Source organism: Phymastichus coffea, unplaced genomic scaffold, assembly GCF_024137745.1.
Source record: "Phymastichus coffea isolate CEN01 unplaced genomic scaffold, Cenicafe_Pcof_1.1 PCOF00058, whole genome shotgun sequence".
In the NCBI taxonomy this organism is placed as follows: domain Eukaryota; kingdom Metazoa; phylum Arthropoda; class Insecta; order Hymenoptera; family Eulophidae; genus Phymastichus; species Phymastichus coffea.
The window spans coordinates 934,766-962,743 of NW_026706869.1; the positions used below are offsets into that span (position 1 = coordinate 934,766).

Consider the following 27,978-nt stretch of genomic DNA (forward strand, 5'->3'; position numbering starts at 1 on the left):
AAGTAGGAAGAAAGTTAATATTAGTTCTTCGCGTGTCTTGGCTCGGCCGTGGCGCTTAAAGATTTATTTCAGTCTAAGCGCACGAATTCGAGTCCTCGGCTGCGCAGAAAACCCCGTCGCCGGTGAGTGCCGCGCGCTACGCGATGTACATGCAGTTGCGTCCATATGCCGTCTATTTGCCAATTCAGTACCAGCTACACATAATTCGAATATCAAGATTATAATATTTTTTAAGCGCCACGGCCGTGCTGTAAGCGTCCAAGACGCTTAAGTAGCTAATACGAAGAAATAGAAAATCGCGCCGAAACAAACGTCGCTGTTATCTTTGTGAGAGAACTTTATTAGACTGATAACAGTTGTTATCTCAAAGCAAGACACTCTTCTGTTCCTTAATTTGCCAATCGATCGCACTAGAAACTTCTAGCGACGAGAAATAAAAGACGACGTAGCCGAAGTAGATTTTTTATGATGATTGCTTGTTCATTTATTTTACAAGATTCTCTCTCAGTTAACATGATTATTCATGGAAAACTTAGAAAGAAAGAAAGAAAGAGAAAGAGAGTAGTGTCACTTCCGAGTTCGCCGTCGTCTTCTCTGTAACGGCCGGTAATCATACTTAAAATCATCGAAGCTTTTCTTAAAAAAGAACGAATAATAATATTACGTAAAAAACAAAGTAACTAGTTGTAATTCTATTAATATATACATGGATAAACTGGAATAAAGTAAGAAATACAAATGCACAAGTTATAAGTCACATAAAAAAGGAAAGATCGTATATAAAAAGAAAATCAGTACTTAAGTATGACTTAAGTAATAAGTTCTCTACAGTACAAGTAAACGTGAAATCTTTTGTGAATCTCAAGTAGATCTATTCTGCACAAATGAAGTCTGCAAATATACTTTTCTTTCTTTTTTCTCATTCGTGTGTTTTCAGAGTTAACATATTTTTGAAATCCATTGGTTATTTCTTTCGTCATGAGGGACTGGAAGCCTTGTTTTTAATTGTGAATCCGGCAAGCTTTCTCATTTTGTCTCTGCCTGGCGTAGCCCAGCACATACCTGCGGCCACTGCGAAAAAGTAACAAGAAGTGAAAAATACGTTGATCAATTGGGAGCTCATTTGCGATTTCAAAGCAACAGCTGCATATGAGCGCGATTTAATTGAATTTAATTTGAATTTGGTTCCTTATTTGATACCGATGCTGTTACGTTAATTCAATGTACTGCAAATCAAAGCAACATCGATCATCGATAAAATGAAAAGAATGTAATCAGACAATTGCAGATATCGCGTAGTTGGGTAAACTCGAGTGATCCGTGCTGATATAGCAATCAAAATAATATACTTACGAAAGAGTTCAGCGCCCATAACAATGATGAGTTCCATACAGTACTTGTCGATGAGATAACCAAATAGCATATTGCCGAAGAGTGAACCACATCGACCGATGAACAGTGTGATTGCCGTGGCCATTACCCTGAAAAATATCAACATATACAATTCAATTTCTAGGTTGCGATTGAATTACATGCGTCTCGTCGATATTGAAAAAAAGAAATTAACGTGATTACTTCGTTTGCAAACGGATAAAAGCGAAAGTCTTCAATCTAACAGCCGCAGGCTTAGGTTTCAACCGAAAAGTTGGCGCGCCAATTAAATCATCGCTCGCGTTGATAGTAAGCACATGACCGCCACTCGCATGATGCTGTACGACCGCGAGAACTTTGCTCCGTCGTTAACTATGTTTTTGAAAGGGGAATTTCCGAAACTCGTAATTTATTGTTCTCCACCAACTAGTGTGATTTACTAATTCAACTTCACGTGTGTTCTCGGGAATTCCCAAATGGAACTTTTTTTTATTATTCTTTTGGTGATACATGATATTCAAGTCACATGTGGTATTTTTTGTTGTATTAGAAGACAGAAGAATAATTATTTTTTGATAGGCGTTTATTAAATGTCGTAGTGCTTAATTCATGGAGAAAGTATAAAGAGTAAGTGATAAAATCTTGATTAGGTCAGACAGTCCCATAAAGAATGGATTGTTTTTTATTGTGCGTTCGGTCACTTTTATACTTTAGAGGCATCATTTTGAAGTTGTTTTGAAAAATGAACTCTTGAGAGAATTTGAAATGTTTGAGCAAGAATTTCGACAAAATGAAAATGTAAGCTTAGATTTTATCAATCATTCATCTAGTTTAAAATTTAGTTCGGGCAACAAGTCACTAATTAAAAATAGACACGACCAAAAATTCCACGAAAAGTTTATCAATCGTACGAGCTTAGAGCCAGTCGTAAACATATCAGGTAAAGTGGTAGGTGGGAAACTTGGAAAGAAGCAGCACATGGGCACTTGTTATCGAGCGCTAGATCGACGCTAACAAGAATAAATTCTGCCTAATCTTACGATATCAATGCCTCGAAGAAAGTGATAAAGTCAAAATCAATCTAAGCTCATCGCCGGGTATAATAATACCTCTCGAGATTATTAATAGTACGCCAATTGTACATTGATACACTCGCAGTCGACTTCGCAATTGCATATGTCTTATCGCGCGAATTCCTAGCTGTTAGTCACTCACGGAATCGACCAGAGTCCGTGTTCTTTTATCGATAAGCTCGGATATTGTTTATCTTGCCCGGCAATGCCATCAAAACAATGTCGTTAGCTTTTTTAAATATACCAATTGATTTGACCTGCATTTCAAAGTTGCTTATCGACTTCTTCTTTCATTTTTTGTGCGTGTAATGAATGCATGAAAGTTTACATCAGAGCGATCGTTAATTAATGCGACTCTTGTATATATTAGTCATCCGAGTCAATGAGCGAATAATTGACTTTTTTTATGGCCGACGTGCAAGTGAATTTGCTTACCTGAGATTTGTTGGGAAAAGCTCGACGAGTAAACAGAATGTGACACTAATATTCAGCGAGGTGAATGCCTCGAATATGCAGGAAAGTATGAGATTCTGCGTTGATGTTTTCACGAAGAAAAAGGCAATCGTCACTGCGCAAGAGATTGTTGCTGTGAACACTGAGGATGAAAAGCAGAGAATCATATTTTTTAGTGTTTCCGAATTCGTTCCATGAAATCGCTAAAGAGCATTTTTGTTTATTTGGGTAAAACGACTTTATAGCAGTACCAAGAAAAATACACAATTCAAATGTAGACTAGAACTTGATCATAATAAGATTATCAATTGACTCGCGGTCGCTGTCTCTTAAAGCATAGATTATCTGATAAATTAATAGGCGTATATGTCGCAATGGACTCAATATAATGATAAGACGATCGAAAAATCAAGCTAATCTTGTCTACTTACTAGTTTGGCTCTGAATAGTACGAGTATGGATGAAAGAATTAAATTGCTTTTAAAGCGGTGTTTTGTAAGTATCCAGGTACAACATAAAATCAATGAGTTACGATCGATATGTGATAATTGTTAAACGATTCGATTTATATAATCTAAACTACTTAGCTATATAAATATTGAGCTTTCTTTTTTCTTTTTAATTTAATTGTTTTTACAGTTTTATTAATTAATTATTTACCAAGTTTTGAACGGCGAATTCATTGGATCAGAGTGAAAAGGAAAAAAAATTAATGGGAATGTAACTAAATTTACTTACACATGTAAACGCGATAGCCGAGATGATCGACCGTAAGTGGTAGGAGTACTGCTCCCGGAAGACAAGCGACGCCTAACCAAATGCTATTCACGTATACACTTGTGTCCATCGGGACGTTGCATCCGTAGGGGTTTGTTTCGTTAACCTGTTATTGTAACATCAAGTATATATGTTTTTTGTTTAAATGTTGCCAACGAAAAAAATCAAAATAACTTGTACAGGTAGCTTTTTAGATATTCAAATAAAATTCATTTAAGTTAAAATTAAAAACAACAAAAAAGCAGTAAAACTTACATCCACGGACTCATTAGTGGCAATCAGTTTGCCAGAAATAGTACAAACACTGGCAAACTCGCCGGGATATCTGCTTTCAAAGGCAGCGAATCTCTGGAATAGCTCGGGAAACCAAGTCATGAGCGAGTAATAAGTTGAGGTCATGCAGAACATAACAGATCCAGTGACAAAGAGACGTTTGCCGTAAGGTTTCTCGAGCAAAGTCTTCACTTGAGTCTTTGAATTGTTTATCATCTCTTTTAGTTTCTCCAACTTTGTCGGCCGCTTATCCGAGCACTTGTCCAAATTTATCGACTCCGTCTGGCTTATCAAACTGCTGATTGTCGGACAATCGCTACGAGCGAGAATTTCCTATTTTTTTTGCAACAGCAAAACAATTTTCATTCAGTAAGTCTGCAAAGGACTCTACACTGTAAACGATGTACTACAATGTACTCAAGTGCGAGTAATATATTTTGATTGAAATGCGTTTTCGAATAAAAGTATCCAGTTTTCGTGGGTGCATAAACGCATCCTCGATGCTAAATGTTAAACGACTATATAATGGCAAAATAGGTACTAACTTTGAACTTTTCGGCACATTCACCGGTGTTTTCAACGAACATCCTCGTTAGAACCTTCAGCAGTATTTCTCGCTGACCCGTTTCAGCGAGAAATTTGGGCGTTTCAGGCAGCGTCAAAAGCCAGAGGAAAGTTATAAGAGCAGGCATCGCGCTCGCCAAAACGAATAGGTTCCACGAGCTGAAGAAAAAGCTCGAAGTTTTGTAGGCGTAGGGTATGGGTATAACCGCCCAAGCGAAAACTGTTGAACATAAAGATTTTTTTCATTGTTGGAAGTATCTCATTGCACTGGGAACGTGACAAGAGCAATCCTCTTTGTTGCGTCAACGATTCTTTTCAGGCTGCGTTTTCATTGATACTTACGTGCCACGGCGATTACACCAATTGCCCATGATCCTTCCATTCCTGATAGTATTCGATGTCTGTATCGTGTGGGCTGAAATTCACCAAGATATGGGAATACTATGGACAGCTGGCCACAAACACTGGAAATGGAAAACATTTTTTTTTAATTTAAAAAGGCATTTGGATTCTTTCTTTCGATTAAACGATTCTGTTTATTAAACGCGTTGAGAATAACAGGCGAATTTTTGCTATTTGCTTGGTGAAATATCATTGAACTTTTATAGGCCTGAGTCATTCGTGTATTTTGTAATTTTAAATATAAATTTGAAAAAGTAGACAGGTACTTATTCATTGATCCGCTTTTTATCAAGTATAACTTAAGATAAAAATTATTGATGCAAACTTCTAAAGTTTTAAGTTTCAAGACTGAAAAAAAAAGTTGAATGTATTTAGTGGAGTTTAACAAAAACATTTGTTAACCGCTATTTTTGAGTCGTGAAAGCAACCAAGGCAGCGATGAGAGAGATATAGAGAGAAAATGACGACTTTTGAAACCCTTTGAATAGCTACAGCTCAAAGTCGAGGAAGTTTTGGTATACCGTCCCCTAAATGCTTCTAACGACGGGAGACTGCGGGAAGAGCTCGTAAGAGAGTTCCATATCCCTACTATTTGACGTGGACTTGTGCTAGATAAAAAAGTATGTCAAGGATTCAGGCTCGTGCATCTTTATATTTCTAAATATTAATAAGGTAGTAAAGTAGTCTCTCCGCGAGTCTGAGCGCAACCAGCCCAAATATATCCTACGGGAAGTGATGTGCTCATTTCTGCTGGCGTCATACGTGTATATCACACGCGATTTAGTTAGTCTTTGTAATTTCACGAGAAGCGTCCAAGCACACCATTGTGCGGAGGAGCAAGCGAGAGCACTCGTTGGCGACGAGAACAGAGGCGCGAGGGAGGCGAGCAAGCCAAGGCAGTATCGCATCGTCTCGTCCTTTTTGTTCACCTTGTCGCGCATAAAGTAGTCTTACCAACTCGTTCGTTCACACCCTCCCCCCCTTCTGCACATGAAAGTTAAGCAAAGAAGTACGTGGTTCCCTAGTACTGTTCGACTGATATGTGGAGAGCGAGATTAGCAATCAAGGGGAGATACATCGAGAGATTCCTTTGATCGCTGTTCTCGCCTGCCATAGTTTCATCTTAGTTGAAGCTGTACTCGATCAGTGAAGGTAATACGGAAAGATAACAACTTTTGACGATTCGTCGATAGATTAGTTGACCTATTCAGAAACCTATATTAACGAAAAGTTGTTTCCTTTTCGTATTTTCTCCACGCATCAAGAGATTCTCTTGTAAAACAACAGCCGATCAGCTACTAAGGGCAGCCCGAAGGTTATCACCTGTAATCGCCCAGTGCGGCGGCAAATCCCAGCTGAAGGTTTACATTGACGCAACTGACTGCAGCAGTTAGCGGCGACGTAAGTTGCTCTATCTTTGTCTCGCGCGTTCTCGGAGGTGCGAGTCTATAGTTGCGCGCTGCGGTTTGTTTTCGTTCCGTCTTTCTCTCTCGTTTTCTTCGGGCGCGTGCGTGACATTGCCATTCGTTCCAGATCTCGCCATTACTCAGCGACGTGTTGACTTTCGCCGAGCACGATAAAGCAACACGCTCGCGACTTGCGCGGTGTTTGCATATTAACCAATCGCTTTTCATTTACTCGAGGGCTTCTGTCGCTAACCTTTCCCAGCCCGCGAAACCGAGCTCACGCGCTCGACGAAGTGGCAGCGCGAGTGGCAGCGCAGATCGAGGCGCACCCAGAGATATCGTCCGCGGCTTCGATTGAAATATATCAGTGATCAGCATTAATTACCACCCTCCCCTCCATTACAGGAGATAATAGAAGCGTTCGTCTGTAAAATCAAGCGATAAAATAATCGGAACAGTATAGACTGTCAGAGCTAGATATCTTTTGGCATACAATTAAGCGTTCCGGAATTTCGCCGATGGATCTTTTAGGGTTTTGAAATTAATATTTTCTAAAAATTAGTAAATAAAGATTTTTACAAGCTACATCGACTTCTACTTCCCATTATTTTTTCAATTGAAATGTTTTACTACAGCTATCTATCGAACTTACTAGTCGTTATAAAAAATTTACTATAGCTAAAGAATGGTAATTGAAACCAAATCTTCTGTAACAAAAAGAAATCTTGTCATGAAAAAATAATTTTGTTGCAATTTTCTATTTTCCTTTTGTACAAGAAAGGAAATTTTTACTAGACTATATCACGAGAAATTTTCTTGTTACAAAAGGATTTTATCTCAGTGGTTTTTTTTAAGATCATCCTCAAAAGAAATACTCTTGACATAAGTTTTGAGTTTTCATGAAAATCGACTTATTTTAAAATTACGATTGTATTTTTAGCAATAATAAAAATAAACAGTTGATCATAACTTACCCAATACCGCTTAGAAACTTAAGGAATACGAATATCCAATAATTAGGCACAATAGAACACAATGCGTCAGCGATAAATTGAAGACTGGTGGTTAATAGGAGAGAAGTGCGACGACCCTTGATATTCGCCAAGTAGCCCCAGATGCCTGTGCCAACAACCATACCTGTAATTCAATTAATGGTCATTTGTTTGTCGAGATTAATTTAAAAATTCTACAAGCTTTTTTCCTCTGAATTGAAGAATATCTTTTAATAATTCTCTTATTATGAAATCGTCTAGTTGACTATGCACCGTTAGGGAGAAATGGATGTGTAGTTTGATGGTTTGACGTAATAGCTAACTCAATTATTACTCATTAAATTAATACTTTCAATGAATTCAAATTGATTGATAAGTAATTCGAAGTAGCACCCAAATTATTCAACTGCTCCTAATAATTTTTCATAACTGCTAATAATGAAACATCATCTTTTAACGTCTACAGAATCGATATTTCTAAAAGTACTTGTTAATTTGCGACACAATAAGAAAAAAACAAGGAAATCGTGCGTAGTAAACAAAAATTTGATTGAAGGAAGCGTAATTCAGAAACATGAAATCAACAGCGGATACTGTTGCGCTCGAAAATTGTCCACAAATTTTTCGTTTCCTTGTAGCGGTGTTTTGTAATTTCATCAAATGCTAATTGACTATTTTTTATCCATTTTCTTACTAGGTCATTGTCTAAGTTCTAAGCTATTAAATATTTCGCTTATTTCATTTTCACTTGCGCCCGTCATGACCAATTATTCGAATTTACGTTTATAATGCAAAATAAATTGATTTTTATTTTCAATAAAATACCAAAAACTTACGTGAAAATGGTTTTACAAGGTTCATAGTCAATTATCTTTCAAATTATGTACAAAAACTATTGATTTTCAGTATGTGCATTAAGTTATCTACGAGGCACTATTTAAAAATAACACAATCATCGTGGAAAATCGTATGAAGGCATTAAGAATACTTCTTGTTAGCTCTTTTTAATGTATATATTTACATTAATAATCTACAACTTTTATCAGTGCAAAGATGCTATATATATTTTAAGAATATATGATCCAACAATCAGTGTTTATAAAATGTGATTCAAATTTGAATAATTAGCTAATTATCTAGAATACTAGTGAGCAATTACACGTAACTCTATTTAAACTGTACTTAATGAGACACTTATATTTAATTCAGAAAACGTTCATTGTTAGACGAGTAGGCTAAATATGTCAATGTATAAACTAATGAATATGAATCATAGCTACACTGTTGTGAAATTTCACTCAACCATCATAAGCCTTACTGAAGCATTCCAGTAAGAAATGATCTGTAAACAAATCTATTCATGAGTTCACCTCTTTTAAACGGTTAGCATTAATCAATGAGTTATTATACACTATTTGATAATAAGAAATTTATATATTGGCACTGAGCGAAAAATTCACTGAAAAATTAACAGTTAACTGACCCAGCATAGGAGCAGCATTAATTCGGCCTTTGTCAATGGTCGTCATTTTAAAATCACAGGCAGCGGTGGGCACGACGAAGCCGACGCTTGTAATGCAGAAGGCAGCATTCAAGTAAATTAAGGCGCAGACTCCTACTATTTTGAGATTGAACTTGCCAAAGCCTGCACACGATAATCAAGTGTTTTTTGTTTCTTTTTTTTTCAACTTAATCAAGAGCTTTGTTTTTATTCAGCCACGCGATATCGCAGTCGGTGAAAAGTTATTTTTTCATTTGGTATTTCTTTAATTTACCTGTTTGTTCGACAGCCCTTTGGGCAACGATCTCTTCCATGTGCATGTCTGAAAGGTACAAGCACTTGTGAGTAAATTACATCGGTGCGCTTCTGAATGTAACTTGCAACATTCGAAAAATTAATGGCTTGACATTTTATTTCATGCTCAGCTATTAACGAATTTTATGAACCAAATACAATCAATAATCGTTAATTCATTTTTTTATCGCTCCATTACGCGGGTGACTCATTCGGCTGCTGTTTCTTCAACAAGCTACAGCTGGATGCAAAAAAATCCCATTCGTTTTCACACTTAAATTTTATTTCTAATGCCAGTGGATATTTAAAAATGTTTAAGTTATAGCTTGGAACTATTCGAAATACTGCGAAAAAGAAAATAGAAAATGCCGACAGTAAAACAATTTTCGAAGGAATGAACTGAATTATAGATTATACGACGAAATATTAATTTTTTTAGTCAACTTATTTTGGATTTGCGATTATTCTAACTTAAAACGAATCATACGAGTTTAGTACATTTCTTTGACCTTTCATTGCGAGACACTACAACAGCATAATGTTAATGAACATACTTGTACTTGAAATATTTTTTGAGATAAATATAGTTGATAGAGCTAAGTATTCGACAATTTTAGTAATTTTCCACAATTAGAACGTTCAAAAAATATTACGAAGCACTCACTGCCTTTTATAAATATCATATTATATAAAGACAATAAATATTTATCTGCGGATGCGCAAGTTGACCTTTCCTTTAAGCTGTTGAAGCTTCAACATATTTCTACGGAAAATACATATTAATGAAAATCACTCACTTGCTAAATAAAAGAAATAATCTCACTTTGGTGCAACGAAAACAAATATCAGTCACGTCGTAAAAGAGTCGCCAATAAAACTCGTCTTTTGCAGGTAGATTATCACAGGTACAAATAAACGCGTCGACGGTCCAGCCGTCGAACGCCCGGCGAGTAAACTCTCATCCGGGGCGACGATTGCTCTACGGGAAATACATCTAGTACAATCGCCAGATCTGCGAAAAAAAGAGAACAAAATGACTTTTTTTGCCGTTGACTCGTCATCTTGCCAATTGCTTGCTGACGACGAAAATATTTCTTCGTAATTTGTAAATAATATCGTGTTTTATAAGCTTCCGTGGTCGATCAAGTGATTTGAAAAGTTTAAATGAAAATTTTATCAAAGTTCCTATTATCAACAAAGTGGTTCCCTTACTCGATGACGACTTTGAGTAACCAGAGAGCTATAAAGATTTTGTCATTTCATTTACGTTTGACAATCTCTACGATCGTTTCGTAAATTCTGGTAACATATCATAGTTGTAACTAACACGTATTCTAATGTCGTTGGCATAGTAATTGACTATAAGATACAAGTAGAAATACCACGAAACTGAAATAAGATAATATGTTCAACTCTTTAAGCTTGCACTTCAATTCTCATTCAGATGCTCACTGAAACACTCACTCAAATTGACTTTCACGCAAAATTGAACGGATAATTTTTACCTCTAAGTGTAAAAAAAGCACTGGCGTTCACAAAACTATACACTCGGCTCGGAAACACTCAGACACGCACGCGCAAAGGAACGAAAAGAAAAAAATAATCCGTCGGCAGTCGCTCGCGCGTATGTAAGCTCGCGCGTCAACCGCGCGTCTCCTTTTTATCGTGACTCGCGTGCCTTCTCTTCTCTCCGCGCGCGTCCCAGCTAATTAGCAATCCCTCCCTCGAGAGACCGAGACGAGAGTGCGGATTTTGAAATCGGCCACCTGTACCTACCGCGGTCGCACAATTTTTGCTTTTCATTCGTTAGCTATTGCCGTTGCTGCTGATAAAAATGTTCGATTGAAATTTTCACGATTTGCTATTTTTTCAAACTCGATCATACATGTGATTGTCACGAGATAGAGTCGTGGAAAGTCTTCGGTTCGGTTGAATTACTGTGTAACTAAAAAAAAAAAACGACTTGATAGCATCATTTTTCATGTTTTGATGAAGTACTTTTCAGGAAACGGCTCTTACTGTCACCCTGATGTTTTGTTAGAAACTTGACAATGGTCTATATTTTTGTAAACTAATAAAATGATTTTAAGTGCTGCTTCAATTTCAAAATTGCGTCATGCGTAGAGTCATTGATGAATCGTGATATATTTAATGTGTTTTGATTAATTTGGCGTCCAAAATTGATATTTGATTAGAACTAAAAATGGTAAACAGAGAAATAAAACGGAGTCACGCACGATTTTATCAAATCTTCCAAGATAAATTTAAATCGTACAACTATTTACAGTGGACGCATTAAATCATTTGGTTGATTCAATGTTCATCAGTAGAATATCCATTCTAGTCAACAAAATTGATATTACTAACTAGAATATTGAAAAATAATACTTCAAGTTAATTTTTCATAGACGTTTATAGCTTATCGAAAATTTTATTCGTCAACGTTCAAATTGGATGTTAAGAAAGCTAAATTTGGCAAACATTGTTTTCACGTGAAAAAAGGCAGTTTTCTATCGAAGAGCGGACATTATTAAATACAATGGGATCACTTATTTGATTAGATTGATTGAGACTTATGTAAAGACAATTCGTATCATTATTTCAAAAATAGATGTTTGGTTATATAACTCATTACTGAAAGAAATACAAAAAAGATTAATATGAAAGCTGGATTTTTCAAATTAATTTGTTTATTATTGCGTTAATTTTATTCACGAGAAACAAAATTATGAAGAAGACCCTGTCGCTAACATACGATACCTCCATGATTTTCATTGATTTCGAATATCAGTATCGTTTATTATCGACTGTTAATGCTCGAAATTTTTTCAACTAAAGTTGAACATGATATATTGTCGAGAGAAAAGTCTTATGACAATTCTATAATTACTTAGCATCCTCGCTTAACCTAATTTTAGAGTATTAATAATGAAGAACTATTGCAAACATTATAAATTTAGAATTCAGCTGAATCACCACTGCCAGCCGAAAGTCGAAAGAGAAAAAAACTTATCTACGACAGGTGAGATATACGTAACACCATTTAATGAGAACCGAATTGTTGAAGCCAGTACACACTGAACAAAGACACACGATATTTGCCCGACTACTGGCTTGCCGTAGGTTTTGTAAATAGCCACAAATAATGATGATCGCAAGAGAGACTCATAAAGGAAATTGGTGGGTAACGCGAACTACTAGATAATATAGAAAATGGACTTGCGTAATTTTTTCAATGTTCACGTTATGTCGATATTTCATGTTTGCATTGTGGAACGTAAACAGTAGCCACTTTTTCAAATTTAAATTCGTTTGATAAACTTGTCGAACGTGCGTACGAAAATTTTGGAAAAGCCACAAGAAGTGTGCCGAATATGATCGAACAATTAGGTAACGTAAGTTTTGTTAACAATGATCTCTTGTTACTCCCTTTTGGAAAGCTCAATTTTTCTCATCATAGGAAAAAAAAACTGCAGTCAGATGTTTTTCAAATTACGATTAATTAGGACTATGCCAAATGGGATTGAATTTAGCGAGAAGAGTAAAAAACCGGAATTTTCGAAGTGAACGAAAGGTTTTTCGTAAATAAATCAGACGATTGAAATGAGAAGCGCAGGGCTATAAGAGTCGTCGCAATGCTGTCCGCGTATGAATTGATCGTCCACGTCGAAAGCCAACGTTCAATTGATTAAAGGCGTCTGGGCTGAAAAGTGTTGGCGCTACGGAGAGAAAGGCACGGATAGCAATAACAAATGCTGTTGCTATTAGATCAATGAGACACACGAGTGGCGAAGTCAATCGACTTGAGCAAACAAATGGCTCTTCCTCGTAGTGACAAACGAGCGCGCGGCTGTGTGTACTTGTGCTTTCCAAGTAATCGATTGTATTCAAGAGATGCGAGCCGTCGATTTGAAAAGAAAACGAAGACAAATTTGCACATTCGCGAGATTCAGCAAGCCTTCGGATTTGAGAAGCAAATTGCTCAACAGATAATTAAGTGCAACAATTAAGGCTGTAATTGATATTGATGACGATTGAGATACTCGGCCGAACGCGCAGTAGGATCAGCTATCACAATTATACACATTATCGTTACATACGTTAGCCATGTAAATCGCACGTGCGCATCGAAAACAGAGCCATGCATTGTCGATTGTCGTTCGACCATCTGCTGATTTTCTCGATTCGCGATTCCCAATGTAGATTGCCATTTAACGAAAATGCTCGTAATCAGGATGAGCCGTCGCCGGCGCCGCTTGCATGCATTTTCTCGGCGGTCGAGCTTTCGGCGCAGACTTGAGAACCTCGCTGACGAATTCTCAACTGTAGAAGTGAGTCGCGATGAGAGCGCGGTATGACTCCAACAAACGTTTCATCAAAATTAGGAAGAAATACGAATCAATCGAGTTCGATTGCTTAGCTGACGTATGATCGAACATTACAGAATTGACGTATCGGAAGTTGAGTTTGCTTGCTCGAGCAGTGCATCGATGGTTAGATCGAAATGTACAACTTTTTCTTTATCACTCCCACGCACTTTTTTATCCGGGAAGCACATTTTTTTTCTTCATACCTGCTGAACTCGCCAACAATTATCGTACAGACCAGCAACGCGCGACGCGCACTAACATTGAACGAATGACTAAAACCAAAACAGTTCTGACGTGTGCTCTCAACATAACGACTGCTGCGACGTAAACACACACACACGCCGACAGTCCAATAATTTTCATTAAAGTTGGAGTCTCGTGTGGCACCAATGTCACACTCGACTATTGCTTTTCTCTGCCTGCGTGTGATTTTAGATTGAGAGGAACTTGTCGTGCCTATGACATCGATTTAATTGGCAGACACGGACCGATTATATATTGTTTAATTTTGAAATGCAATGCATTGACAATAGCGCGCAAGCGCAGAAATTTCCATGACTGTCCGATTATATGCCGGAAATTTTTGGTCCCTGACAGACTGATTTAGTACGCGAGCTTTGCGCTCGTAAGATAATTTGTCTGAATGGTCGTCAATCACACCAGATGACGATACTTTCAAAACATTTAATTTCTTTTCATACTTGTTGATCTGTTGTAAATTTTCATCTCCTTTTTTTAACGTGACTTGTTATTGTAGCCTGTTCATTGTTTGCACATCGTTCTTGCCAGTGTCAAGCGCCAACTGATATCTTGAGCCAAGGTTGCTTTTTGAATTAAGATGTAAAAGAGCTTGAATAACTTGAACTGAATATCAATTCAATTTATTTTATAGCTTACTGTCGGCCGATAGACATCTTTTTGTTCAATAAATCGAAAGATTTTATTATTGCATCGACAGTAAACAAGTAAAAGTATGTACGACAAAAAAGATGTTATCGATGCGCAGCATAAAGTTCATTCAATCGAAGGATGTCATTGAAAAAAAGCTCGTTCTCTTTCGATTTCCCGAGGATTTCCTCTAAATTGTCTAAGAGTCAATAAAACCAGTTGTAAAGTCCAATTGCAGCCCTTCCCTCGGCAAATAAAGTTCCTGGGAAATGACTTCCGTTCTACGTGGATTACTCGTCCCCTTCGAGCTTTCTTTGGCTCTCGTTTTTATTACCCCAGAGATCGTCGATTTGAATGTTATATTCGGCTCCCGTAAATTGTTACACTTTTTCTCGCTAATTTAATAAACATTGCAGTGCCTTCATTCAATTTAATATTCGAAAATTCATTTTAGCTGTAAAACATTCATTTGACAATGTATTGTCGTATAATACGTGTTTTATTGTCAATTTTTTCGATGGATCCATATGGTCCATCGCCACCAACTTTTGATATATGTTAATATTTAAGGCACAGCTGTTTTTAAACTTATACGACGTTTATATATTCGTAATAAAATGATCAATTTAAGTCGTTTCGTACGACGGCAGTTGATTTTGTCTTAATTTTATTCGACACTTGTATTTGCACTTTGATACAATTTTTTCTTATTTGATTTCGAGAGTTCACTGTTTGATTAGATGGAGTTTTATAGGTATATGTTGCGTTGGCAGCTCAGCAGACGTCAGCACAAAGTAAACATAATACGAAATGTGCTAATAACGTATATTACATTTTTGTAAACTGTGCGTGCTTCAAAATTAGTCTATAATTAGGACAACTCGTTTTAAGTTCAATCATTAAAAAATCTTTTGTCATCTCACTAAGCATGTCACTATGGAATTCAATTAATTTTTTTAAATGAAAATATTTCATTTTTTTTTAGATTAATACTTTTGTAAAAATACTAGGACTATAGTTGTCGTTAAAACTATGTTCGTAAATTTATGAAAATAAATTTACGAATGTAGTGATATTTAATCATAAGACGGCAAGTATTTTCTTATTTTTCTACTTTTCATTTATTTAAAAATTGTACAGGAGTTCTCTTTAAGCACAATTATTTTCCAAATTAACATATATCTTGCGACTAAAAGTTTGTGAACTTTTGTTTATAAGAAATTTTCAACAGCACTTGGAATAATTTTTTGACTGCTGTTTATGTTACGTTAATACTTGCCGGGCCTCTCTCTTTCAAGTGAATAATACTGTATTTTTAATGCATTTAATGTTGTGCAAAAATAAAAATAATGTAATATAATATTTGTAATATCTTTTTATAATCTTCCTTAATTGAAAGCCTTTGCTTTGAGGTTCACATAGATCTCAGCAATGAGAAAAAAATTTTTATTTAGTTTATTTCGATAAGATGCTGTGAAATAATTTCAGCTCAATCTGAGCAATTTCTTCTGTAAAAATATTTTTTCCAATACCTTCAGTAAAATCCAATTGTGAAAATTAATTGAGCGACACTGCTACATTGGCCAAAATAGCATTATGTTACTATAAACAAGTTCCTAATTCATGGATTCGCTGAACTTGACAGGCCCGTCAAGTATGAACATGACATAAACAGCAATTAAAAAAATAAAGAATTATTTGGAGTTCTGTTGACAATTTTCAATTAATAAAAGTTCACAAAATTTTAGCGCAAACTATTTGTCAATTTTTTAAATAATTATGATTAAAAAAACTCCTGTACAATTTTAAAGTAGATGAAAAAAAGAAAAAGAAAAAAATACTGGCCGATATATATTATTAGTATCGCTATATTCCTGAATTTATTTTCAGAAAAAGTTTCGACGATAATTTAAAATTGAAATAATATTATTGCGTAAAACTTCTATTAACATGAAAAGTGCCAACGACGTAAAAAAAAGGCATGCTTGCCTAATTTAATTTTATTAAAATGTCAAAACACTGTTGAGAAAAAAATAGAATATCCAATTAATTTATTTATCAATGAAAAGACATTTTATAGAAATCTACATTTTTATGTAATGATGAAGAAAAAAATATTCAGTGATTAAGTAAAACATGTTCTTAAATACTCTTTTGTTGATTTAGCAAATAAACCGTAATTTTTTTTATTTTGAGGTTATAACTTTCCATACAATCACTTTATATTCACAAATTTTTGACCAGTTAAAGCAAGATAATTTTAATGACAGTCTGTTTCTTAAAAATTTGATTGTTTTATCCCCACACACACACACACACACACACACACACACACACACACACACACACACACACACACACACACACAGACACACATTTTACCTAAATCATCAATCAAAAACTATTTTATATATTTTATAATAAAAATGAGTATAAATAATTATTTTAGTGCATATTTCTAAAATTAATTATGTAAAAAATTTAAGATAAAAAAAGTCTCATCATATTTGCCTCATCCGCTACTATGGCTACGAATTTACGAGGCACACAGATGGAATAATTGTACTTTGAAAAATTTCAACTTTTATAAATAGTGAAAGTTTTATTAGAATTAATATGAATATTTCCTTTTTGGAGTTAGACCGAGAACATTGTTTGAACTTTCTCGTTGTTCATCACAAGTAACAATTTTGAGGCACGTGCTTTAAGACTTTGAGATATTTTTTATTGTTTTATTTCGAATAGTTTTTTATCTATATGGTACCGTTACGTGTTAAATTAGTAATTTTTAGCCTTTGATAAGCTAATTTACGACGCTACCATCCAGAAAAATAAATTCAACCTGAACTTAAAAATATATTTAGAAGTATTTTTTTATCAATAAGTTATTACTGGAGTAAATATTTTTGACAATAAAGTTTAATTGATTTCAGATTGAAATAAGTCTTACACAACTGTATTTGATACCTTTAGTATTTATTCTTCAAGAGATAACAGACGACCCATAGAATAAAGACGTATTATTGTTATTATTGTGAGGTTCAATACAAGGATAACATTATCAAAACTGTGAAGCTATTACAAAAATGTCAATAAAGGTCATGTAAATAAATTAGTCTCGCTCACGTATTGGAATTAGAAAATAAAGCATTTGAGAATATGTTGAAAGTCAATAAGTTTTGTTTCAATTAAAAAATGTTATATCAAGGATAACGAAAAAGCATTACAAGCTACTGATGCATGGCTGAAGAAAAATGAGGTTGAAACAACAAATTAACTGATGGCAAACATTATCTTTTATCTTTAAAAACGTGTGATATTACCTTCGAAAGCATTAACATAAAGAAATCATATGATGATAATAACGAGCTTTCATGTTTTCTTGTATTGAGTTTTCCAATTACGAAAGATTTAACTTAAGAATGTAATTGTGAGGAAAAGGACGATATACATGTCTCGATGACGATATACTCAAATTCTCCGAAGAAAAATACACCAAAACGACGATGAATACGAGGGAATATTTCTGTATTTAAAAATGATACGATTGACATCGCCAGGCTCTCAAAACCTACTTTTCAATGGCAAGTTCAGAAAAGAAAGTGATAATGCCAGTGATGTACGTATATTAAGGAAATAACATTTGACGTAATAGTTAAATAACTGATCATTTATTGTTTCAAGTGCTAGTTTCTCAGCTGTTGTCAATAAAGTTTTTTCTTATTCTTAGTATGATGTTGACTCTGTAAATTTACTAATACGTATATGATTATAGATTTTAAGTTTGTTTTATGATTCTGACGATAAGGTTAGTTGGGAGAAGCTTTAAACTAAAAATAACATCTAGCAATTTGTTTTCTCACACAATGCGTAAAGTGGTGACTGAGCGCCCTTCTAACAAAGAGAAACATCACCCCTTTACGTGTGCGGAAAGAATATACGAACACAGGAGTACAAGTAGGGAAACACGCACTGTGTGAAACATATCTTTCTAGCAGCATAAGATACTAATTTCAGAAATACAAGTTGTCCAAACGGGTTGTCTAGTGCAAGGAACAATTCAACCTTGAATACGTGGTAGAACTTCAAAGATCCTCATCAAATCTTAACTACCTGTTTTTCGGCAAAACCAAATGACCTTTTAAGTGATATTTCTAGAACTATGTGAGATCTCTTTTTCAATATTTAATCTGTTTAAATTAAAAAACTTGTAAAAATTAGTATTTCAATCATTCACTTTTGTTTCCTTGATGAGGAAGCTTTGTAACAGATTCGTATAGAAATTTTGTTATTTTTCGCTGTACATTTTTTTAATTTTGTAGTTGATGCCTTAAATTTTTTATTCCTGTTAAATCTACGTGTACTACATTGATTCAAAACATTTATTTCACGTTTCCGTAGAGTTTTAATTTATGAGAAGCTTACAAAATCGTTTTCTTGTGGTGTTCGTTTATTTCATTTTTGAATTCTTTGCAAAAATCATTCTTATCACTGCAATTTTCAAGATATATTTACCAATCTTTGTAAACTTTTCTTGTAGAGAGATACTATTTAGATATTTTATGCCTGTTTTATAATGGTTCTATCAATAAATTATTTCATTTTTTACAAAAGGTCATTTTTATGTTTTTTCGCTATTTTTTTGTATGTATGTTAACATTTGGAATTTTTTCAATTTTCAAAATATCTTGAAACTTTGTCTACGCGATCATTTTATAAATACAGATGGGGCTTTTTATTTATATAAGCTTAGGATTAATAACTCCACTGTTTCTTTTGATTGGTATTATTATTTACATTTTACAATGTAAATAACTACAGTTTGTATGCGATGATAATTCAATATAAGCGCAACATTATTAACGATATATATCCTATATATATATTTAGAAATTTTAGAAATCATATAGGTAATTATGAAATAGTGAACTTATACGCTCATAGTAAATTTACATTTATTGAACATGTACATTATAATATCCAGTAAGAAATGATTAAATGAGAAGACGTAATCGAGTGATAGATAACGCCAGACGAACACGGTTTACCTATGTTAAGCATCAGCTTTCTTTTAAAATATCAATACAGCAATCTGATTTACGGTCTGTTTGAAGATTTCACGGGTAAGTACCGCAACTATAAGTATGTAAAGTCGCCGTACAGTCTCGCGTGAGGATATATGAAAAGTTCGTCCGTGAGTTCTGAGAAGTAGGTCGCCATTCTCTTCTGGTTGTCATTTGGCGATTGAGCGTATAGTCAAGTAGTATTGCAAGCCTTACGCCTTTTCTTGTATTCAAGTTTACAGTCTGAAAAGAATTTTCATTTGTATTGAAGATAAAATGAAGTTATTGACTAAGATAGTGCGTATAACTTGGTGAAAGTGATTGTTCGAAATCAAAGAATCCGTGCACTTAAATAATTTCTGTTTTACTCGTTTTAGATTATTGTATTGTTGGTGAGTTACGTGTCAGCTCGTAGTTATGGCAAGGTAAAAAATAGATTTTTTTTCTTTAATCTACCGTTGTTGTTGCATTTATTTATTTAATTGCTTATTGATGTTATTTATTACTTGTTATTTACTTAAAGACCACACAATTCAAGTTCCGTGGACTTATGGCACCAGTCTATACGCCTTTCAAAAGTGACGGGTTAGTTCTGTGTACGATTATGACAGTGATAAATATTACTTTTTTTAACTTCAAGAACTTCGTTTCAGGAGTTTAGATTTGTCGGTTATTCCAAAGTATGCCAAATTTTTAGCGTCCAAAAATATCAACGGCATTTTAGGTAAGCAGTGGAAAAATGAAAGTTTCAAGTATGTCAATATTTTCAAACGTCAATTTGTGTTAAAAGTTGGTGGAACGACCGGAGAAGGACTTTCTTTGTCAGTCAACGAAAGGAAAAAACTTGCTGAAGCTTGGGCTGATGCGGCAAAAGATAATAAACAACATTTGATGATACACGTTGGTGGCGTAGCTTTGGTAGATGTAAAAGAACTTGTGAGTTAATTTATTTTTCATAAAAGATTTTTACTTTGTATTTCAATTTAAAACTGTTGAATCAAGTAATAATTACTGTATTATATCATATAACAATTGATCAATTTGCCAAAAATACTTTTAAAATATAAACGATTAGCGAATTGATTATAATAATTCATATTAAAAAGAGCTACTAAAATACAAAAATATACATATGAAATAAATAATATTAACTTGATTTTAGGCAGCCCACGCTGAAAGTATATCTGTAGATTCTTTGTTGTGCTTACCGGATTTGTATTCCAAACCAGCAAATGCGGAAGCATTGGTCAACTATCTGCAAGCTGTCAGTGAATCTGCCCTCAACACCCCATTAATTTATTATCAATCAACCGGTGCACCTACCAATGGTTAGTTAATCTTCCATAATGGACGTTATAGACGTTTTCATTGTTAAAAATTCGTTGTTAAACTAGTTAAAGCTAGCGATCTCCTAAAGTCCGTTGGTGATAGGATTCCAACTTTTGCCGGCGTAAAACTAGACAGCAGTGACATCAAAGATGGAGTAAACGCGCTGGCAGTCGCAAATAATTTTGCTGTGATATATGGCAGTAAAATGGTAAGTACAGTTTTTTATGTTTCTTTTTGAAATTAAAAGAATGTTACGCGACGTCAAATGCACAAGGTTACAGTAGTATATTATCCATGATGCACAATGAATAGGTACATGTAACTTACATTCTTTCAGTAATTTTCATTCTCTAAAAGCTCAATTGTAGCTATTTTACTTTCTTATTCATATTCTATTTTTCTTAATACAGCCTATGCTAGCAGGCTGTGTAGTTGGAATAGAGACATTCATGACTGGTACATTGAACTTCGTGCCTGAAAATTCATTCAAAATATTAGACTTCTGTCATGGAAAGGGCGATTTTAAAACTGCTCAGGAAAGTCAAAATTTCCTTTCTGCTCTTGAAAGAACAATAACCGCATACGGTGAGAGATAATTGATAAAAAAATAGATCGGTCAATAGCCGGAACTAGTTTCGACATGTCCTAGATTATCATGCTGATATATCTATTTTTAGGTAACAATATTGCAGCTATGAAAACTGCGACAAGTCTTATAACGAAAATTCCATTAGGACCAGTCCGAGCGCCATTAAAACCTTTGCAACAGCAAGAAGTCGACGCTATGGCAGAACAGTTATCGAAAATTGGTTTAATATCAAATTAAATTGTTTTTTGTTAATACTACAACGATTGAGTATTTTTACGGTTTTTATAATTGATTAATTATATAAATATCGGTTGTGTCTAACTATATTATTTAATATTAATGACTTGCACGATTCAACATTTAAATATGTTTATTTTATTAGAATTTTTAAGTCTATACTCCATGGAAAGATGAAAATTTTTTTCAGCTAGGAGGACGAAACTGTCTGGAATCATATTAATAATAGTTATAGTTTTTTACTGTATTAAATAATAATCAAATATACATCTTTACATTTAATATACTATATACTTTGTCGATAATTATTTGTATTTTCTCAGTTTGTGATTCTGATAGCTCGCGCCAAGTGCTTAGACCTTTCATATTTATTTTTATACTTTTAAATAGAATAGAATCTAAAAAAAAGAACATCTATGACGTACTATATATCACTCAGAAAAGAATTTTGAATTGCCTAAGTTTTTCGAATATTCTACAGATAGCTATTTTTGGAGCACCGTTGTTCTGATTACTACGTATCATAATTAAAAACATTTTCATCGTTTATTTCGCATAATTATCTTATCCACTATTCGTATAAGCTTATTTAATATTATTTTATTTTATTGTGTCGCTTGAAGTGTTACATTTGAGTTAGTTCTGTTTTTTGTATACAGATTCATAGTATTTTCTGAGTTAGTTGAATTGTGTGAAAAAATTGATTTTTTAAATAATGAATTGAGTGGTTAGTTTTGTTGAATTCTATTTATAATTGTATTTAAAGATACGTTTAAATATCAGTTCAAATTCTTGCAAAATGGCTTAAAATAATAAGATTATAAATAAGATTAGGCAAATAGAAGATGTAAGCACAAACTATTAACATTTTTTACACAAAGAGCATAACTGTGCGTTAAACAGCAGTTGTGAATGATTTATGGTATTATAAATTAGCTTATGAGTAATTATTCTTTTACTTTGAACATTGCTTCAGAATTAAGTAATTAAATAATTTTTTTTTAACAAGAACAATATTTTCACGAATCCTTCACAAAAATTTATATATTTTTTCAGTGCAAACTGGGGATTCGGATTTCGATCGAGTCTGTTCAAACTGTCGATAATTTGCGTATTTCTATGCACCGTGCTCATCTTTAACGTACAAGCACCAAAGAAAGCAGTATCAACGGAAAAGTTAAAATTAAAAACTCGCTATCCATTCGTAGTGGAGAATGGTGGCAACGATAATTACATTGTCGAGGGTTTGCAGGATCAGTACTGCATTGTTGCTTGCAAAATACGTGGTGTTACTACGGATCATCATAACACTCATATCCGTTGCTTTCAAGCTCCCTAAGATGACGAAATTATTGAAATTTGAAGGACCGCAACAATGAGTTTATGGATACTTGAACAAGTTCGAGTTAATCATTTACTACTGCATATTAGAGATATTAGTTTTGGAAATTTTTTTATGGCTCTCTATAAATACAATCAACAAATTTGAAACTGATGCACTCTGGTCATTATTGATTTTGTCTGATCTATAAATTGATTTATTATTTTTACAATAAAAATGTATACCTTTACTGGATCAATAAACTTAAAAGCTGTGATTAAAAGTTGCATAATGCGTTACAATAATACCACTGTTATTGTATATATTTTTGTCGAACATTTCTAAATATCATATTTTCGTGTCTTGTACATGTACGTTGTCACTTTATTTAAAATAAAAATTCAAACAAAGTACACCTAATTTATCCAGTAACCTAATGCATTTTCGGGATTGCTTAAAACAAATACTTTATTTCCATTCAGAATTTACTGCTTTATACTCTTCTAAAATTATATAGTTTAGATGTGATCCTTATCATGACTTCTATTCAAGTTAAGAAAGTTACATATTCTCACTCGCACACGTATGACTCATCCAACGAACCATTTTTGAAACAGGCTTTGCTTTCACTTTTGCACCGTCTGTGCGTTAGTCGCACACTGTATTCCATGCGTGCCACATCTTATGTTTCCGAAAGTTAAGGTACTTTTATTCTTGTTAACCCTCTGGCAATATTCTTCAAGTTTTTAAGAGAGTCTAATAGGACACTTTATCGCTTGCTGTTTTCAAATTCCTACCGTAGAGCTTTGATGATTTTCCAATATTTTGAAGATTAGAATAATAAATAATAATTATATAATGCAAAAGTTATAATTTTAAATACATACATGAAATTCCGATTAACAAACTAATGTTGCAGTGTTCGGATTATTCATAAACTTTGTTAATTGATAAGTAAAATGCACTGATAATTTAATACTCGGCGATTGTCGCAGCTTGGACTAGCGATAGACGGATCATTACGAGTGAGTATTAAGATTCTTAAAACTCAAGTGTCTTTTCTTGATCAAATAACAAAAGTAATGTTATTGTATTGGAAATATTCATAGGGAGCAGTTGGTGCAACCAAATTTTCAAATTTGAAAATGACAGTCGCGGAGGGAATTGCATTATCCACATTACTTTCGTGCATTCTTGTATGCGCAAATGCGCAAATATCATCGCCGGAGGCAAAAGCGCAAACGACACTACAAATAGACTTTCCGCACAAGCGTTACGCTCTAGCGGCGTCGTTCACGAATCAAATCTACAATGACAAGTCTTACGTGGAGGCCTTCTGTGCGAGCAGCGAGGAAGAGTTCAAGGACAATAAGTGCGACGTCGTGCTCATCAATTTCGACGACAGCAGCGTGACACGTAACAAAACTTGCCAAACTGGATTCCACACCGACCAAGGCATCTTGAAATCACTATTCGTGCATCAGGAGCGAAACGATACAGTCGTGCTACCTTACTTGCACGTGGTCGACGAACACCAAGTCTACTTTAAATTTCGAATGCTTCGCATGTCCCGTTGCGAGTTCAATGACGTTGTCCTGCCAGTTGACTCGCGTATTTTGTACGAACCGACCATCCTACCGCAGATATTGATGTACGACGACGGCTCGTTTGAGCTATTCGTGCCGAATAATAATTCGTGTACTGGCGCAAGGTGTAAACTGACCTATGATAACAAGGGGCGAAAGATTGGCGAGCCGGTAGGCTACCTGTCGACTGATTTGGCCAATCGTGCGGTATATTTCGTACACGCACCGACGGCCAAGACCTACTACGTTTTCGTAGGTGTGCAGTTCCCTTTGAGTTCCAGTGAGCTCGACGACAAAAATTCGCGGCTGTTTTACGTGAACGAAACTTGTTCCGCCCAATTAATAGCGTTTGACTTTAATTATCGACAATTCATCGACGACTCGCATGGTCATTTTGGCTTTTGCTTCAGCTCGTCAAATGACACAAAAGTATTCGTTGTCAATTGCACTCAGTACGAGCAAGACAAACAAATTATCGACGTGTCGTTCGAGCTGATCGATTCACTGCCGATCGCTACTTATAATGTGCCGGGTGGTGGGATTCTATTCGTGAGCAGCAAGTGCGGTACACTGTATTGCGAGAATTTGATTTTTCACGAGATCACTTTGAACGGTAGTATGCAGTATTGTTACACTGACGAGTTCGAGCATCTTAAACCATCGCTTGTCGATGCTTCCGATGAGATTAATAATCGATTGTGCTTGACTCTCTACAGCTCTTGGTCTTCGCTACATTTGACCAAAAAATGTTATCCTAAAACTTTATTGCTGTCTAAAATTTAATTTACAAGTGCGTCACATTTTCTATTGTTTCTAGTTATTAGTTAATAAGTTTGAATAAATGATAACAAAACAATTCATACATTGTTGATTTTTATTAGGTCTGCCGGAAGTACTGCCAAGTTTAAAAAAATCATTGTCGCACAATCGCGATAAAACGACCTTCTTAACAGTTGATTTTCCAAAAAAATTTATTTTCGTAGTTTTTTTTCATTGCATGGTCTAAATTATATTTGGAAAAATTCGGTTCATTTTGAAAAAAAAATAAGCAGGAAAGCAGAAATGATTGGCAAAGTACTATATTGTTTGTATGCTTTCTTTGTAGCTTTAACGTAAGCATTCCGTCTTATTTTATTTAAATTTTAAATATATTTCAGATATTTTATCAATGACCTTTTCTAGTCGACGTAATAACTTTTAAAATCTGTCTGGTAATATGCCTGTGATACGGATGATACTATCTAGCCAGAGTACATTTACCGAAGCATGACGGGTTGTATGACCACAGGTGTTTTCGTTCGCTTGAGAGTACCGAGCTTTTCTGAGAAAACAGTTGGCTGCAATGATTGACATTGATAATACTATACAAATTTTACTTTATTATTTTCCGTCAAGATACAGTACGAGTGAATATTTTATTTCCTCGACATTTCATTATAAGAAAATGTCATCCAGTTTACGAAACTATGTGAATCTAAGTCGTCAAATTCCATAACTTCCTTGAATATTTTGTAACGATAATCCAAGTGCTTTTAATCGTTATTTCATTTCATCTGCAAAGTTTCGTTGAGTTTTTTCTCAGGACAAACTACTTTGAGGCGAAAGACATCGACAACAGCGTGTCTACAGATAATAAAAACGAGCGTGACTTCGGTGTTACAATAATGCTAACATATTACCTAGTATAAATACGCCGTTTAAAAGCTACTTTAATAAATGATATAAAATAAATTAGATTGTAGAAAATGTGCGTGATATTAAAATCGTCAATAAATTTAACAGAAAGTGATAATCTGCAAGTCAAATTCCGACTCCAAATGCTTTTGTTAAAGGAAATATAATTTTATTTTTCTTTAATATGACACTTATAATGTCATACTAGAGAGAAAAATGATATTAATTATTATTAATTTATGATTTTCGTTTGTAAGCCAATTAATTATACTTCAGAACTTCGAACTACTTTATCCTTCACTTTCATCATGAGTTTTGATCAGCAATACTTACGCAAAAAATCTTATTTCATTATTTAATTATTTTCAAAACAAAACTAACATGAAGTATAAATAAGAAATAAAATTGCATTAATTGCACATTTTCTACAATCTAATTTAATTATTACTGTAAATCAATTCAATCGGTCATTTCTTCTGTTTATATATCAACTGAGTGTTAATTTATTCTTTAATAAAGAATAAAAAGGTATAGTTGGTGAATGTCCTATTTTAGTGTACCTCTTAATTTTATCACTCATGTTCATTTAAATATTACATAATGATGATGGACAAACGATAAAAAATATTGTTTTTTTTTACTTGAAATAATCGTCTTCATTCTGTGTAACTTTTGGAGAAAATTTCCACTATTCTTATATGAAATTTCATTTATGATGCTGATATAAATTTCAAAATACGATTCATATTTCTTTCTTAGGAATATGTTTCACTTTTTATTAATTTTAAAAGAAACATGAAAATTAAGTTTCATTTTCCAACTGATTTTTAGGACTGTTAAGAGACACAAAAGGATGTCACAAGCTGATGGGTGACAACTCGCGCGAGGCGAGATTGTCCCGTGCGAAGGCCTTTCAACAGCCGAGCGGCCTTTGACTCGGGCGGCAATCAGGCTCTCGGGCACCCCGTCCCGTTCGCGCGTCAATGGGATATTCGATCGGACGTATATATCTTTCCGTAATCGGTTATATATAAAATAAACAATGGGGAAGCATATGGATATACTCGAGTGCGTTTAATAATACTTATAAAATTTATTGTTTAAAGCTCGAGTACATGAATGAATGATAGAGCGAGAATAGAAAAAGATATAAATAAATATAGGCGCGTGTCCTCCGCCTCGCGTTGTCTATTATTTATAAACAATATGGTACTCACTTATTTTTTTTAAATAGTGTTACTGACGTTCGGTCCTTTATATATTAATATTATTTCCTATTTATATGGTCCTCTCTCCTTTCTGTTTTTAAGAGGATCGTATGGTCCATTATATGTATGTGTATTATAAATATGTGTCCAGTGGATTAATATATTCTCTTCGGTCCTAACAGGGTGAACAAATTTCCTGTATAACGGTTGTGTTTCTTGGGCTTTCTATTAACACTAGAACTCTGCTGACGTAAACTGAACTAAAGCTTTCAATTAACTAAAATAATGATGCCGAATAACAAGGACAAATCAAACTAAATTTATATTTTAGTCGGCGAGATAAACTCTATAATGCGGCCTACTTGCTCTGGCGCTCAGTCCTGACTGACTAATCATGCCCTTGTTGTTTTCACCAGTTTATTGTATATTCTTTGTCCCTCGCATTCCGTCTCTCTCTCGCACATATGCTTTAGACGTTTACACTTCTCGAATCGGCTCGTATTACGTAGCTAAGCACGCTGACTGCAGCATGCTGTCGCAGCATGCTGCAGCAGCGTGAATCAGCTTCTGCCGCTCATTCCCACCGAGCCGCGCACACGAATACTGC

The 27,978-nt window shown here is 34.4% G+C and overlaps 2 protein-coding genes across 11 annotated transcripts; one reads left to right on the plus strand and one right to left on the minus strand.

The window, feature by feature from the left end:
- Window positions 1–472: 472 nt before the first annotated feature.
- On the minus strand, window positions 473–27,618 carry LOC131666329 (synaptic vesicle glycoprotein 2B-like). Of its 10 annotated transcripts, XM_058938913.1 has the most exons (13): window positions 20,751–20,911; window positions 20,636–20,689; window positions 9,904–10,118; window positions 9,087–9,134; window positions 8,795–8,956; window positions 7,294–7,456; window positions 4,854–4,975; window positions 4,493–4,731; window positions 3,930–4,280; window positions 3,636–3,780; window positions 2,880–3,039; window positions 1,354–1,481; window positions 473–1,071 (listed from the first exon to the last, which is right to left on the minus strand). In XM_058938913.1, the coding sequence occupies exons 4-13, from the start codon at window positions 9,130–9,132 to the stop codon at window positions 977–979; spliced, it is 1,611 nt and encodes a 536-aa protein (XP_058794896.1). In that variant the 5' UTR covers window positions 9,133–9,134; window positions 9,904–10,118; window positions 20,636–20,689; window positions 20,751–20,911; the 3' UTR covers window positions 473–976. The 10 variants fall into 10 exon arrangements, with proteins under 10 accessions (XP_058794896.1, XP_058794899.1, XP_058794895.1 ...); XM_058938916.1 differs by lacking the exons at window positions 20,636–20,689; window positions 20,751–20,911 and adding an exon at window positions 27,381–27,618; XM_058938912.1 differs by lacking the exons at window positions 20,636–20,689; window positions 20,751–20,911 and adding an exon at window positions 13,680–13,810.
- On the plus strand, window positions 19,392–21,582 carry LOC131666432 (N-acetylneuraminate lyase-like). Its single transcript, XM_058939090.1, has 9 exons — window positions 19,392–19,724; window positions 19,805–19,852; window positions 19,951–20,005; window positions 20,068–20,151; window positions 20,218–20,363; window positions 20,590–20,755; window positions 20,822–20,964; window positions 21,167–21,341; window positions 21,434–21,582. Exons 1-9 carry the CDS (start codon window positions 19,704–19,706, stop codon window positions 21,580–21,582), a joined length of 987 nt encoding a protein of 328 aa, XP_058795073.1. The 5' UTR covers window positions 19,392–19,703.
- Window positions 27,619–27,978: the final 360 nt, after the last annotated feature.

Bases quoted from the DNA above. Each gene is read 5' to 3' on its own strand.
- LOC131666329 (XM_058938916.1), bottom strand. From the start codon at position 9,132: ATGCACATGGAAGAGATCGTTGCCCAAAGGGCTGTCGAACAAACAG. The intron at 7,457-8,794 runs GTCAGTTAACTG...ATTGAATTACAG, and splicing joins TAATGCTGCTCCTATGCTGG to GTATGGTTGTTGGCACAGGC. The intron at 4,281-4,492 runs GTTAGTACCTAT...CAAAAAAAATAG, and splicing joins AATGTGCCGAAAAGTTCAAA to GAAATTCTCGCTCGTAGCGA.
- LOC131666432 (XM_058939090.1), top strand. From the start codon at position 19,704: ATGAAGTTATTGACTAAGATA. The intron at 20,006-20,067 runs GTGACGGGTTAG...TTTAACTTCAAG, and splicing joins AGTCTATACGCCTTTCAAAA to AACTTCGTTTCAGGAGTTTA. The intron at 20,965-21,166 runs GTAAGTACAGTT...TTCTTAATACAG, and splicing joins TGATATATGGCAGTAAAATG to CCTATGCTAGCAGGCTGTGT.